This window comes from Motacilla alba, chromosome 11 (genome assembly GCF_015832195.1).
Source record: "Motacilla alba alba isolate MOTALB_02 chromosome 11, Motacilla_alba_V1.0_pri, whole genome shotgun sequence".
Lineage (NCBI taxonomy): Eukaryota > Metazoa > Chordata > Aves > Passeriformes > Motacillidae > Motacilla > Motacilla alba.
Window position 1 is genome coordinate 14,667,939 of NC_052026.1, and position 15,070 is coordinate 14,683,008.

Genomic DNA, 15,070 nt, shown 5'->3' on the forward strand with positions numbered 1-15,070 from the left:
TGCTGACCCGATTCACGGCCCTGAGAGGGTCCCAAACAGGGAGGATCAGCAAAACCCTCTGGAATCTGGGGTCTGGGCATCCAGCTGGTTTTGTGGTGCGTGTTTTTGATGCAGCAATAACAACAGATACCACAGCAGCACAGGCCAAGGCCAGATAACTTTGGGTGCTGAGTACAGGCAGTTTTGGAACCACAACATATATTTGCCTTATCTTTTTTTTTTTTTTTTAAATTGACTTCTGACATTTAAGAACTGCTGAGAAGTACTGGTGAGAGAGGGAGAGTCCTACCCCACTTTGCTTCATATCCAGATGTGAAATGCACCCGCAATGACTGAGTCCAGTTCCTGCCCCTGCACAGGACCATCCCAGCAGTCCCACCCTGTGCCTCTCAGAGCACTGTCCAAATGTTCTTTGAACTCTGGCAAGCTTGGAGGCTGTGGCCATTTCCCTGGGGAGCCTCTTCCAGTGCCCAAACACTCTTTGGGGGAAGAACCTTTTCCTAATATCCAACCTAAACCTCTGCCCTCAATACAGGTTCATGCCATTTGGGCTACAATAACCAGCTGCAAACCACATTAATTACTCAAAATGATGCTTCTTGATGTATTTTGACTGCAGTCTGTGCACCTCAAAGCTTTAATTGCTAGGGTTCCCTTAACAGAGTGCCTAATGTGAACATCCGTCCATCAATCCATATTTTTTCTTAACCATAACAACAACCCAGAAAAAAAAGTGTTTAGCATCTGACCCTGCTTACGGTCTAATGAACTGTCAATTAAAATTAAAAAGGAAATAAAGGGAAAAAAGAGGAAAATGAAAATATAAAAAGGAAAAGGAAAAAAGAGAAAGAAAATGAAAAAGGAAAAGGAAATGGAAAAGGAGAAGAAAAAGAAAAGAAAAAGAAAAAAAGAACAAGGTGTCTTGCCATCCCTTGGTGCCAGCTTTTGGATAAGATAAGTTCCTCTGCAACAAAGGATGACTGCGGGTGGCTTTTATTTTAAGAGAGCCAAACTCGTGAGTTTTGGAGCAGGTCTCGGAGGGCGACGGCTCAGCGGTGGTGGCGGGCAGGGGCCGGCCGCTGTCCCCTGCTTTGCCCCGCGTTGTCCCTTCCCCCAGCGGGCCCGGGTGAGGGCCCGGGGCTGGGGCAGCGCAGGGGGTCCCGGGGAGCCCCGGGGGCTGAGGCGGGAGGTCTGGGGGGACCTCGGGGGTGTCCCGGCCGGGCCGGGCCGCGGGGGAGCCGCAGGCCCAGTCCCGGTTGCCTCAGGCCCCGTCCCCGGCGCCGCGGGCGTTGCCATGGTGCGCGCTCCGGAGCCGCGCGGGGCCGGAGCGGCCGCGCTGCCCTTGGAGCCGCGGTGAGGGGGCGGCCGGGCGGGGCAGGGCCGCGGGCGGTGCGGGGCCCCCGGGCAAGGTCTGCGCCTCCCTGTGCCCGCTGTGCGCCCCGCTCGGGGTCAGCCTGACCGCAGGGACGGCGCACAAACACCGCCCGCGCCGACGGCGATAGTCGGCGGGCAGCGCCCTTGGGGGCTGCCGGCTCCGCAGAGCGGCCCGCTCCCTCCAAGGCCCCTGCGCGGCCGCGGGCTGGGGCACGGCCGGTGCCCAGCGATTGACGGAGCCGGCAGGAGGGAGGACACGGGGCGCGCGGGCTGAATGTGGGGACGTGCTCTGCCCTACCGAACAGGCTCTACCTGCTCCGCCCGCTTAGGGCGTCCACGAACATTGGACTGCTTGTCCCAGCCCAAACTCAGTGCTCTCCCTCGCTGGCTGCCTCATGTACCTAAGCACTGCGGCCACTATGGGAATGCTTCTCTGTTCCTGTGTGGCTGAGTCCCACCCCTGAATTCACCCTGGTGTGTGCATTCCTGTAGTGCCAGGCAGAATGGAAGCCCTGGAGGAGAAGGAGGAAGCGGAGCAAACACCAGAAGATGCGATCTCTTTGAATATCAGTGATTTTCTCGATGACCTGGAGGCAGATATAGCTGTGGAGGAAGCCTCTGTCATAAGCGATGAATTGTAAGTCTCTGCCCATGGCTGGGATAAGCAGAGATGTTCCCTTTGGGCCCCAAAGGGTGATTGCACACTTGTGGATGGCACATGTGGTCCCCTTGCATGGTGATGGGAGTTTCTTGTGCCTGATGAGTTTGTCCAAGAGTGTGGGTGTGCAAGTAAGACGAGGTAACTCATTTGATTGTACATCCATTCACCACTGTAAAAAGATCCCCCAGACTCTGGGTGTATGTCAGTTTGCCATTGCTCCAGAGATGTTTGGCTATGTTAATATCATACCTTGGATATTGCCCCCATTGTTTACCTGTGAAACAGGGAAGCCCTGCCATGTTTGATATCAGATCATCCTACCTGTATTGCTCCTGGCTTATTACTTGTGTCTCTCTGCCTCCCCTTGCCACGCAAGTTTTGACTGGAGCTCCATTGACACATCCCACTTACCATCTTCGTACAAGACAAATTCCCAGCAGGAAAAGGAGCTGCTGCAGCTCGCTGACCATTTCTTCCAGCAGTACTCTCACCTGTGCCCTGACCGCAAGCCGCTCTTCCTCCACCCGCTCAACGAGTGTGGTGTGCAGGTATGGGGTGAGGGGGGCTGGGCCACAGCACAGCGAGCACTTGGCTTCCATAGTGCCAAGTGCTGTGAAAAAACAGCAGCCCCTCCTGGCTAAAGAGAATGTGAACCTGCTGGCTGAATCCACAGCCCCTGATCGAGCACACAGAACCCCAGGAACACCCTGGCTGTCCAAATCCATGAGCCATATAAATATTGGTGTTGCCATGTGGGCTGCAGTGTGACGCTTAGGAAACAGGAAAGACCACAGAAACATAAAGGGAAGGGAAAGAGATACATGAACTAGATAAGGCTCAGGCTCAGCCACAGATAGGGATCCAGAGTTAGGTCTTACTCTGAACTTCACCCAAGTTACTGGGAAGGAGTAAATTTAGAAGTTTGTGGTCTGGTTTTGTTTTCTCTGGGCCCAAGCTGTACAACTGTTGTGTAGTTCTGGACCTGATGTTTCCCCCTGCCCCAGGCACCTGGAATTGCTACTTTGTACCAGCTTTCCCCAAAATTTGTTGTATCATTAACATGCAAGGCAGAAAAAATGCTGGAGGATGTAAAAGCCAGAAAAGACAGTAGCTATTTGACTTGCTTGAAAAAGAAGAGAAGAACTGGCTCACATCTGGAAAGTGTCTGAGATGAGGTTGAAGTTTCAGCCACAGCCAAGCAGGCAGCCTCCCAGCCCCATGAAATTTCCATCTTGGAACTGGAGAGAAGGGATATTGATGCTGTTGATATGCTGTAGAAAGATCCTGAATTTGATCTGCAACATCCAGGGGCGGCTGTGGAGAGGAGACTCTGCCAGGGGCCTCTTGGCTAACCAAACTCCTTTTGTTGCTCTACAGAAGTTTGTGAGCACAACAGTGAGGCCAACCCTGCTGCCTTACCCAGACATGTACTACTGGTCAGGCTGTGCCAGCTTTGTCTGTGACTACCTCATCATGGAGCCCCTCAAGTGCCCAATCACACCGGTAAGAAAGGGGCTGCAGCCCCAACACAGACGTAACAGAGGTGACAGAAGGGCCTTTCAGCAGGACACAGTGGGGAAGTCCCAGTGGCTGGGATCACAAAGGTCTTTGGCACTTCCAGCATCCCTTCACTATTTAGGCAGCCCCCTGATTTTCCTAGACCCTGTGCATTCTGTTGGACCCACAGTCCCAGAGCATGTGCAGTGTGGTACCTTTTAAGTAATTAAACACCATTTCTTCAAGACCAGACCCTGCCTTCAGCCCGCCCAGATGAGCAGCTGGAGCACTGTGGGAGGCAGTGGCTGACAAGCCTCCCCTCTGAAAACCTTGGAACACAGGAGCACATAAACCCTAGGGGATGATACTTGACCTCAGTGACCTGTTCTTAGGCACTTTTTGACATTTCTGTTCCCATATCTGGGGATATTTTGGGATGGCTGAAGGGAGATTTCTAGGTTAGTAAAAAGGGATGATGCCAGAGCTGGGGCAAGTTCTTGATGAGAATCAGCTAAGAGAACACACTCCTTGCTAGCAAGGACTGCAGAGTGACCTAAACAATCTACACCAGCCACAGGCTGTCCCAAGAGCCCCAGGGTCTCTAGAGGAGCTCTGGCACTTTGTGACTACACAGAAGGTATCTCCATTTAGCAGGTGGAGACTGCCTTGATCACCTTAAGTGATGTGTGAGAACTGAGTGGGATTAGAACCTCTCTGTATGCAGCATGTGTGTAGTGATACTTTTTATTTCTCACCAGTGAGGGCCAGAAGGAAGTATGTTTCCTCCTGTGAACTATAATTTAGCTTATGGGTGTTTTCCTTGGAAGACCTGTAGACAGAACAGCAGGAGATAGAGGGAAATCCCATTCCAGGATTGTGATTAGCGTTGGGTTTTCAGCAGTTTGATGAGTTTGTCATGTCCTTCCCTTCCTGTGGTTAAATTTGTCACCAGATTTGAGGCCAGAGTTTCCCCAGATCACTTTGGAGGGGAGTTTTAGAGTCAGTGGCTTTTAAAGAAATGTTACATAACAGATTCCCATAGGGTGCAGAGAGCCCAGGGATGTGGGGAATGCCTCTCTCCCCTGCTCTCTGCCTGGTGCAAGTTTCAGCTCCACAAGATAAGCACTGTGGATGTGATCTCTCTCCTTCAAGCCCAGCTCTCTCTATTCCCCAACCACCATTCTGAAGTACCAGCGAGGGAACTGCTTTGACTTCACTGTGCTGCTGTGCTCCCTGCTGGTGGGAGCTGGCTACGATGCCTACTGTGTACATGGATATGCCACCCTCGAGATGTGCTCCCTGGACCAGACCCAGGAGCTGTGCCCACGGCTCAGGAAGCCCCCAGAGGTGAGATCTGCAGTGAGTGGGCAGAGAGGAGTCCAGCACGCATGCTCAGCCTGTTCATGTCCAGCGAGCTCCAGAGCTGAGCTAGGGGGAACAGCTGGGTTTCAGTCTGTACCCACCAAAGGAATCTTTTGAGTGATTTTCTGCAGCTCCTTACCAGGCCTATTCGGCTTCACTCAATTTCTGCTCACCAGGTGCAATATTGCAAACTGCCAAGTGCTGGGAAGTGGGGGATACCTGTAAACCATACATTTACTTCCCTCTCTTGATCTCTGCTGGATTTCACAGTAATACCCTGCTTTTACAGGTACCAGAAGAGGAGGATCCCAACAAGTATAGGATTATCTACCCTTTAGAGCCACAGAGCCAGTTTGAGCTTCAGCAGAAGGCCAAGAAGGAGGAAGAAACTGAATCCACACAAGAGGAGAAAAGAGAAGAGGAGGTGGTCGTGGTGAGTTAGCCAAGGTCCACCTTCCTGTGAGCTCCAGGAAGAAGAGCTGAGACACAGGTAATGGCTGGCCAAAGAGAGGAGCTCACACCCTCATCTGTGAAGTATGACATGACCTTGATCATGGCCATGAGTACTTGGCCTCCAGGAGCACAGTGTGTGCTGGCACAGGAACATGTGCTGGGTATGTACCTCACTCTTACAGAGCAGTAAGAGCCTGGAGTTCTTTAGAAGTAGGCAGAGGAAAGGACAAGATTGCCCTTGGGCTGGAATAAAGTGTCAGTAAAATGGCAATAATTATTGCTCTATCCTCTGCTACAGGAGGTGGAAAAGCCCAAGAGAGACCCTTTGCATGGCTTACGGGTGCACGCCTGGGTTCTGGTTCTCTCTGGGAAGAGGAAGGTTCCTGAGACCTTCTTCATCAACCCCTTCACGGGAAACCACCACAGCACCACGGATGAGTGCTTCCTTGGGATTGAGAGCATCTGGAACCACAGGAACTACTGGGTGAACATGCAGGACTGCCGCAGAGGCTGCAAGGTGGGGAGCCCTTAGCACCCTGCCTGGGCACGTGAGGGACAGCTGGGCTCACCTGAGTTCTGGGGAAGTTCAGGACCAGTAGTGGTCCAGTTTCCACTTAACCATTCCTTGTGTTGGTTTTGGTCATGTTGCACTGATTACACAGACTGTGGAACTACTCCAGGTTATCCCAGACTCTGAGCTAGCAAATACAGATCACATCTGTTAAATCCCTACAGTGCAAGAGTTTCAGCTTCTAAGGCTGGCTAGGCACTCCTTCTCTCAAACAACAACTTTTGAGGCAGAGGATGTTTTGGGTCTGTCAGGCATAGCTCAAGGAAGGTAAAATCTTGATTCAGCTCTTACCACACCTCAGCTACCCCCCAGCAGACACAAAGTCTGGGAGGTGAGGGTCTGAGTTAGATCAGCTTGCCCTTGGGGCCATGCTTGCCCAGAGGAAGGAGGCAGAAGCATTTCCAGCCATTTCCTCTCATCTGAGGAAGAGGCACCACGAGGAAGGGGTTCTGCAACCTCTAGGCACAGGGACAGTCTTTGGGGTCCCACCAGCCAGCCAAGGGTTTGAGGAGCTCACCTCCCTGTGAGGTCCAGATCTCTAGAGTTCCTAAATCTCTGACACCCAGGCAGGTCCAGAGCACCACAACATATTGATGCAGTGGTCAAATTTAGTGTCAGGCCCTTGACAATGCCCTGTAGTTAAAAGAGTTTTTCCTGTATGCCTTAGGATCTCAGCTTTGACTTGAGTGATTCTTTCTGCTGGGAAATTATGTTTTCAGAGAGCAACGAGGCCTCTCAGTTGCCCACAGAGTCACCCAAGAACGACACAGATGACATGGTGAGTGACCCAAGTGATGCTCTTGAGCACTGGGGACCCTGTATGGAACCAGTGTGTCCATAGTGAATATCTGTCTGCCTGCTGCCCTCTCCAGGTCACATCTCTTCTACTCTGGCCAGGTTTAGATTCCTTCTCAAGCTAGGAGAGTTCTGATGCTTTCTGAAGCAGGACTCCAAGTGGTACTTTAGGTGTCATAAGTGGCTAGGGATCTCTGTAAGCCTCCAGTACATTGGCCTTTGGGGTGAAATAATTTTAAAAAATAAAATCCAGAATGAGATTTTTGTGGACATTCTTTCTGTGCTGGTCACCTTCCCCTCCTGGCTGCAAGGTGAACCTGCCAACCAAATGCAGAAATAATGTGTGTCCTCTAAAATAGAAAAAATGCCATGTACTAGAAGCACAGAATGTTGATGTGTTGGGAGAAGACAGCATGATAAAACAGACATTGCACCCACACAGCAGGACAGAGGAATGCAAATAATAATTCCCTCCTGCTTTTACTCTCTCAGCCTGTACCCATAACCAGGGAACAAAGAGTCCTCCAGGGTCTACATAAAATAATTTGATGATTGCCACATTCATTCCTGCCTGCATGAGCAGTAGCCAGGAGAAGATAATTTCATCAGGCTCGAGTAGGGATGGGCTGTTGTAGCTGTGCCATGGTGCTCACCAGAACACAGCCTCACATATGCTGAGCTCTCATCACTGCAGTTCACCAGGACCAAAATGCCTCCTGGCACAGTAAGAGATGATGCCAAAAGCACAAATCTCTGCTTCTGTTTCAGCAGAAAAAGGAGGAAATAGGCATGAGCTTTGAGATGCCCCTATCATGGGTAGCCCAAATTAAGGTATCTTGCAGAGGTAGGTGTTTTTCTTTTGCTTTTAGCTTGCCCCAGCTGACCTTTCAGTGGGTTTGGGACATTTGTCTGTCTCACTGGGTTCTCCCTTCAGGGTGGTCAAACAGTGACAGTGAAGCACAATAGATGAGGGCCACAACACCTGCTGGTTCAGGTGGCTGTCCTCAGTGCTGCACTGTCTCATCCCCCACAGACACACACCCCACACTGTGTTTTCCTGCCAGCTGGGAATTTTGCCTGGGATGGTCTTTCTCTTACTGCTATGCACAAGGAACTGCTCCTGCATTATCAAATACCTGTTTGGAGAGAGAAAAGAGTTATTATACCATTATAACATTAAAGGACAACAGGCAGGATCTGAACAGCTTTATTGCCAGCAGAACATCATAAATAAATGCATAATGTCCCTTAGACCATGGTTTTTTTCCTCTCCTAAATTATTTTTTTCTTGGGCTGAGTACAGGGGATTCAATTTGTCTGACATCTCTCTTGCCCACTGCAGAATATGAGAATCCCTTTCCCCGGGGGAAGAAGGTGATCCTGTACGAGAAAGCAAAGCAGGAGAAATGGGCGGCGTATGCAAATGGAGACGGGCTGGTGGAACGCCTCACCGTCTACGCAGACTCAGACCGTAAGAGGGATGAATGAGCACGCTGCACCCACTGAGCAAACAGCCTGGGCCATGCTGATGGAAAGGGGGAGGTGGTCCCCTTTCTGCCACAGTCTCTCTTGTGCTTTCTCATTTTCCTTTCAGCTTTGTGGGGGAATCATTTACTTTATCCTCAAACTCTTCATCATGCTTAGTCTGTGGAGCCCCTGAACTTTCCAGCATTGCTAGGGGTTTTCACAAGAGTTTGAATCTGTTTTATACACCAGTGAAACTGTTCAGTGTCACAGGCCAGCTGCTTGGATTTTCAGTCTTCAGAGAAGTGGAAGGCTGGCTGGATTTGATCCAATAGTGTCACTATCTTCATTTCCTCACTGGTGTCAAAAGGGCCATAGAAAGGGGCAGCTACAGCCTGAGGATATCTCTGTAGTTGAAAACATTATTTTTAACAGCTGATTAGAGAAACCATGTAGATTCCTAACTGGACATACAGTGTCCTGCCCTCAGCCTTCTTGGATAGTGTGATGCTCCAATCTCCTGACACCATCATTAAATTTTTGGGATGGAATTTCTCTTATCTATGCATTGCCATGTTCTACTCCTGAGCTCATTACTCTAGTTGTGGTTGATGGAGAGGAAGAGACTCTTTCAGGGTATAATTCATCTACTCAAATGTAGATCAGGATTCACATACAAAATTCCCCTGTGCACAGGGGCGGTTCCAGTGGTTGTACTGTGTCCACTGGGGCTGTATCAGGAGCACAGGGTGCTGGCACAGACACTGAGAGCCCATCAGAATTTTGCCACCTCCAACAGGGTGACCTAAGGCTGCAAAATGACTTGTCTCCTGCCAGGTACTGAAGAACTGGAGGTGAAGGAATGGTTCAAACACCGAGAAGATCTGCTGTATTTTAGAGAAGTGAATAAACAAACACAGCTGATCACAGACCATTTCAGGCCAGGACACCCCCTCCTTCTTAAAGGTATTCCAGCTCATCTGGGCAGCCAATGCAGCTGATGGGATTTCACTTGACTCCCTTCTAGCAGTGGCAAAAGCCCATTGCTGAAAGGCAGGGGGGACAGGATACTTGTGGGATAAATTGCCTAGATAAATAAAATGGTCTCCAGTGAAGAGTAGAGAATTGGGTTGGTGGCTTGCAGTCCTGGGCAGTGCTCCCCCACATATATAGTTTTCTGTGTGTTAGAAAAATACATAGTTGTCATGTGCATCAGGGTGATGCATTTCTACTTTTATCAGCAGAATGGATAGAAGCTGAAACTTTCTCTTTAGGATTATTTGTTCTCTCAGTGTTGTGCAGCTGGGGATAAGTCCTGCATCAGATCTGCTGCTAAGCTGAAGAAAATGAGACCTCCCCTGGCCATGCTTGTGTTCAGTGTATTACAGTTGCTAACTCTGAAAATGTGTGTGATTTGTCCATAGCTCACTCCTACACATCACTGGAACCTGAGACTGGGCACACAGTGGAGTTTTACCACACGGCACGAGTTGATGGCCTCTGGAAACGTCTTGAAACTGCTACTGAGATGACAGAGTACTTCGTGGGGCGGGAGGACTTCCTGCACATGCGGCACATTGAGTTTGGCGAGAGAGAGCAGGAAATGGAGAAGGCTGGCGTCACAGCTGAGGCTAACGCCCGGCCTATAGTGGTATGGCCAAGGCAGGAACAGAAAAATGTGTCACCGTGATATTTAAACTATGCAAAACATGCTGCCTGGGGCTTCAGTTCATTTTCAGTGGGCATGGCTGAGGTAAAACTCCAGATGAGACATCCAAGCGTTGTTCAGCTGCTGTGTCTCACAGTTGCTTCCCTGACAGAAAGCTACAGTGTGAGCAGTTGTCAGGAACTGTATTGAGCAGCTAGAATTAAACTAGAAAACTAAGGCTTGGAAATTGTGTGTCAGAGGAAAGAAAAAAAAAAAGACTATGATTTCAGAACAAAATTTTCACAAGATTCAAAATTAGTAAAAGGATTTTGTGTGCTGAGCCCAAACTAATATAATTTTAGGTTCCTGATGAATTGTCCCATCACTCTGATTTGTTACAGGCAGGCAATCTAACTCTTCCTCTTGTCAGGTCTGAACAGAAGGAGGAGGAAATCTGACATCTTGCAGTATGTATGGCTCAGACACTTCACCTGCCAAGACAGAGCCATGCAGTGGCCTGTCTTTGGACCAGCACCAAACATGCTACCTTTTCCTCCTGTGTTAGAAAATGTAGGAAACTTTGCTTTTCTCCAAAATACCTTGCAGGTCCCTCAGGCAGGGATGCATCCCAAGCTAACTTGGAGTTTGGAAAGCATACTCTGCTCCACAAATAGGAAACTTCTGTATTGCTTTAAGCAGCTTTGTGGTTGGGTTTTTTTAAGACATAGGCAAGAACAGTAGGACCATTGGCTGAGAGATGCAAGTCCAGGCAGAAAAGCACAATTTTTATCTTGGGGTTTTACCCAAATGTGTAAATTTGCCAGTTTTGTGTTGTCTGACTTGCTTCTGTATCTTTTTTTTCCCGCTCTCCATTAGCAAATCAAGGAGTATTTCCACAGAAATCCAGAAAAGCCTGCTGATGAAGATGTAGAGGAACGTGTCTTTATGGTCATAGACGATGTCATGCAGCTGACATACCACCTTGAGCTTCATGACACCATTGCCTCAAAGGTGGTTTTCTGCAGAGTAATAGGGAGGGAGAAGAGAGAAGATGAAATCTTCCTGAGCAGAGAAAACACTGTCAAATACCAGGTATGAAGATCACAAGACACAAAGGTGAAATGTCAGTGAAAGAACTACAGACATGACATATTCCACACTGCCCCTCTACTCCACCTGCACAGCTCCAGGCTGACCACACCAACAGCCCAGGAGATGCACTGCCATGCTGGGAGTGACTGGGAGTGCAGGACATAATGTGACATGGCAGGCCTGCTCTGCCCATGCCTGAGGTCATCTTCTCAGATTTGGTCATCAGGCAGACTCCACATCCCCTGGAATCCTGCAAAATGTAGCTTCAGCAGCTGTTGGACTCAGTTCTGGAGAGTCATGGCAGGGAAGCTGAAATGTCCTCTGTTGTTCCTTCTTCAAAAAGAGCAAGAACAGAGCAGCAAAGGCAAACACTCTTTGTTCTGGTTGTGTTTCTGCTGTGGACTTCTTGGGTCCTACCATTGCTTAAATAGCCGAGTGTTTACTCCGCAGATGCAGAGCAAGATGCTGAGGCTTAATACATTGCAGAGAGATAGATAGATAGATAGATAGATAGATAGATAGATAGATAGATAGATAACCTTAAATAAAGATATTCCAAAAGAAGTGGAGTGCTGCCATTAAGCCAAATGATCTCATCAGGGGTGAGGGGTCACCCCACTAACAGCATCAGTGTGTCTGTAACCAGAGGCAGAAGCCTGCCAGTAAATTCTGCAGTGATGCTGTACAATTACACTTCAGAAAACCAAACAGATTACAAAGTAGGGTTTTTTTTAATGTTATAGGGCTTTTAAAATTTCTGTTTCCCACTGGGAAGAATACAGAATACCATTGCTGGAATCCCATTTTTTCATCTCTATTTCTATGCATTCCTATTCATCTCATTTCATTCCAACTGTAAAACAGCAGCATCAGCAAAGTGCAGGATGTGCCATCTGGTTCACATTACTGATGGATTCTAAATCAAAATGCAGTCTGATAAACCCATGCTGACCATGGGTTTGATGTTTCAGTGATGGAAATGAGTGCTGCTTTATTGGCTGGATCGTGCCAGTTTCTGCCAGCAGAGTAGCTGATCTGTGCACCCAGGCAGTGCTGCTTTTCTCACTGACTGATCTGCTTCCAGCCCTGGTCCCCAGAGAAACACAAGAACATGCGCCATCTCTACAACTTGCTGTGGGAGCTGAGAGCAGAACAGAAGGATCTGAAGCAACAAGTCCGGGACTCTGAAGCAGAGGTAACAGGGAGGTGGCCACAGTGTCAGAGCTGAGCAGGTGTAGAAATAGTTTCAGCTGACTGAAAGCCTCCTCAGCATAAACTGTGATAAAAGTAGGACAAAGCTGGTGTCCATGCTGAACTATTATGCTTGCTACTCAGGCATTGTTCAGTGAAGATGTACCTGTGATATATTTATGGAGAGTCACACACTCTCCTGCTCCTGCTCTTAGTCTTCCTTCCCTGTGAGGAAATGTTTCAGAGAACAAATGACAAAATATGAATTGGGGCATCTGGAAGCCTACCTGCCATTTGCCGAGGAACGAGGCCAAAAAGAAAGGATATTGTGTGTAATGCTATCTCTAGGTGCTAGGCATTGCCAGGAAACCCTATCCAAAATACTGAAGTGACTTGCTGCATGAGCAGCTGTAGGGAAATACTTCATAAAACACTTTGCTCGTTCTGCTGGTCACACTGACTGGTGTAACAGATCCGTGTTCTTTGTAATTACTTCATGATAAATATAATCATTCTAGCAGATGGAGGCACAGCTATTGGATTTCTTGTAATGGTTTTTTGAGGAACAGAAATCCCTGATGGAGCTGCAGAGGGAATGCTCAACTTCATTAGCTCAGAATATTAGTAGTAATTAAGAACAACTTTGCAAAAATCACATTTTTTCCTCAGAAATTTGAAACTATTTCACTGTGACCTCATGAACTACCTTGCCAAATTTCTCAGTCTTGATATATCAACAGACAAAATATTCCCATTGCTTGTGCTGCATATCCTATATAAGACAAAGCTGTCAGGGCCATTTCTAAAGCAGTGCCAAAACTGTGATTCCAGAAAAGCTTTATCAGTTAATATCAGTAATTACATTTAAGAATTTCATACACAGTAGCAATTTAAAATCAGACTATGAGTTTGATCTAGCAGGACGTAGACATATTTGCACAGATCTGTATTTAATCTCATTCTACAATTCTTGTATGCAGCATCTGCTCTGTTAGCAGGTCAGGCTTGTAAAGGTACAGTCACTTTGTGGCAAAGCTGAGGGGTCTTTCTTCTGATTTCTTGGAAGATGTTAAATATTTTGATGGTCCGTGAGGATGAAGAAGCCAATATTAAATTGACAGTTTCAAAGTACAGCACTGCAAAGAGAGAAGAACAGCATGAAGCCACGGTAGGTAAACTTCATTAATGTCAGCATTCAATACATGCCCTCAGAGAAATCCAGAGTCAGCTTTTTCTCTGTCAGGAATTATCTCTGAAGAGCTTTTAATATCATTAAAATATATTGGGACAAATCACAGTATGGTGTAAGTCAGCACAGTTTCAACTGCTTTCCCAGGGAAATATAACATGGTCGTGCTATGGTCACCTCCTGACTTTCTGGAAAAACTTGCACCACTGAGAAAGATTACTGTGTTTTGTTTAGTTAATAAAGAAAACAATTAAGAATGATTAGTTGCTAATAGGGATTATGGGGGGAGTATTTGAAAAGAGCCATAAATATGCCTTATATATACAGATACATGTATTTTTATTTGTAATTAGCATGTGAGATCAAAGAACAAAATAGCCCCAGGGTTAAATTTAGTCCTTATCCCAATCACAGATGATTTAGTTCTCCAGGGCTTCTTGACTCTAGTGAGGCAAAACAGTTGGATTTGCTGCCTCTTCCTGCTCCACATTTTGATTCACCTTGTTTTCTTCTTCTCATGAGACTTCATCTCAAACTTTTTGCCCCAGCTCAAAAATAAGTCAGCTCCAGTTTGTGGTTTCCTTCCTCTCAGCTCTGTGCATTGGGTTGTGCCTTTGCTCCTCGCTTTCCTCTCCATTTCCCTGACTTCTGGTTGCTTGTTCCCTCACAGGTGCTGGAAGAGGAGCAGAAGAGCTCCCAGAGTTCCTTGGAGAAGGAGAGTCAGCACACTGGAGGGGAGGATGAATCCGTCGCCCACCACACTGCAACCAACTCCACGATGTGAAGTGGAGCCTGTGCAGGGACTGGGAATGACTGCCTGAGCAGGGCATGTTCACAAGTCAGCCCCCTGGCAACTTGGCACTGAAGCTACTCTGTGAAATGCTTTAATCCGTGTCCCACTGCAGCTTCCCTCTGATTTCCCCCTTCTTGTGCTAAGGGAAAGCAGCTGGCACAACAGAAAACCATTCTCCTGAAGAGGTGCTGCTCCAGAATCCTCACCTGGCTGGGCACCTTGGGCATGGCTGATTTCTTCATCCCTTTTCTGGAGCTGCCTGCAGTAAACTTTTCACTATGATCAGATTTGCAGAGATTTTAATGAATTTGCACCATTCTGCAAATTCACCTGCACCTTTTCCCTGTTTTTTCCTAAGGCCCATCTGCTGTTACATCAGTTGTCTCCTCATGAAACTCCATCATGTTTGAGACTCGAGTCTGAATGAGACCTTAGCCCTAGGATCCACTTCAGAAAGGGAGACAGACCATGCACATTCTTTCAGGGCTTTTCTCTTCCAAACCTGCTCCAAAGCTGCTGGCAGCAGGAGCAGGAATTTTTGGGAACACTGATTCTTTTCCAACATAATATTTTAACGAATTTATAAGTCAGTTTTTCATAAGCAAAGGTTTTGAACTGGTGAGTTCACAAATGTAACATTTCTTTGACCTGATCTAGAGCCCTGTAATGACAAAACATTGCCCTATATAACACTGTGGATATGAACTCATCTGTGTTAATTCAATAACAGAGAAGACACCAGAATAAATTAATTTTAAAATCCCTTTACAGGCATTAGGGACACAGCAGCTGCTGAACCATCAGCAAATGCATATTATAGAATCACAGAATATTACAGGGTTGGAATGGCCCTTAAAGATCATGTAGCACCAAGCCCCCTGGCCAAGGGATTTCCTCGTAGTCCTCCAAGGCCACCTGTCCTCGTTTCCACTTCCTGAAGGTTTCTTTTTCCTTTCTGAGAAAAAAAGTCTTCTTTTCTA

The 15,070-nt window shown here is 47.7% G+C and overlaps 1 protein-coding gene across 1 annotated transcript; it reads left to right on the forward strand.

The window, feature by feature from the left end:
* Positions 1-1,289: 1,289 nt before the first annotated feature.
* On the forward strand, positions 1,290-14,407 carry DRC7 (dynein regulatory complex subunit 7). The gene is made up of 16 exons (XM_038148086.1): positions 1,290-1,353; positions 1,867-2,011; positions 2,412-2,583; positions 3,413-3,538; positions 4,685-4,879; positions 5,184-5,327; positions 5,646-5,864; positions 6,586-6,696; positions 7,482-7,557; positions 8,056-8,184; positions 9,015-9,143; positions 9,602-9,828; positions 10,702-10,917; positions 12,002-12,112; positions 13,175-13,276; positions 13,968-14,407. The coding sequence occupies exons 2-16, from the start codon at positions 1,878-1,880 to the stop codon at positions 14,079-14,081; spliced, it is 2,205 nt and encodes a 734-aa protein (XP_038004014.1). The 5' UTR covers positions 1,290-1,353; positions 1,867-1,877; the 3' UTR covers positions 14,082-14,407.
* Positions 14,408-15,070: the final 663 nt, after the last annotated feature.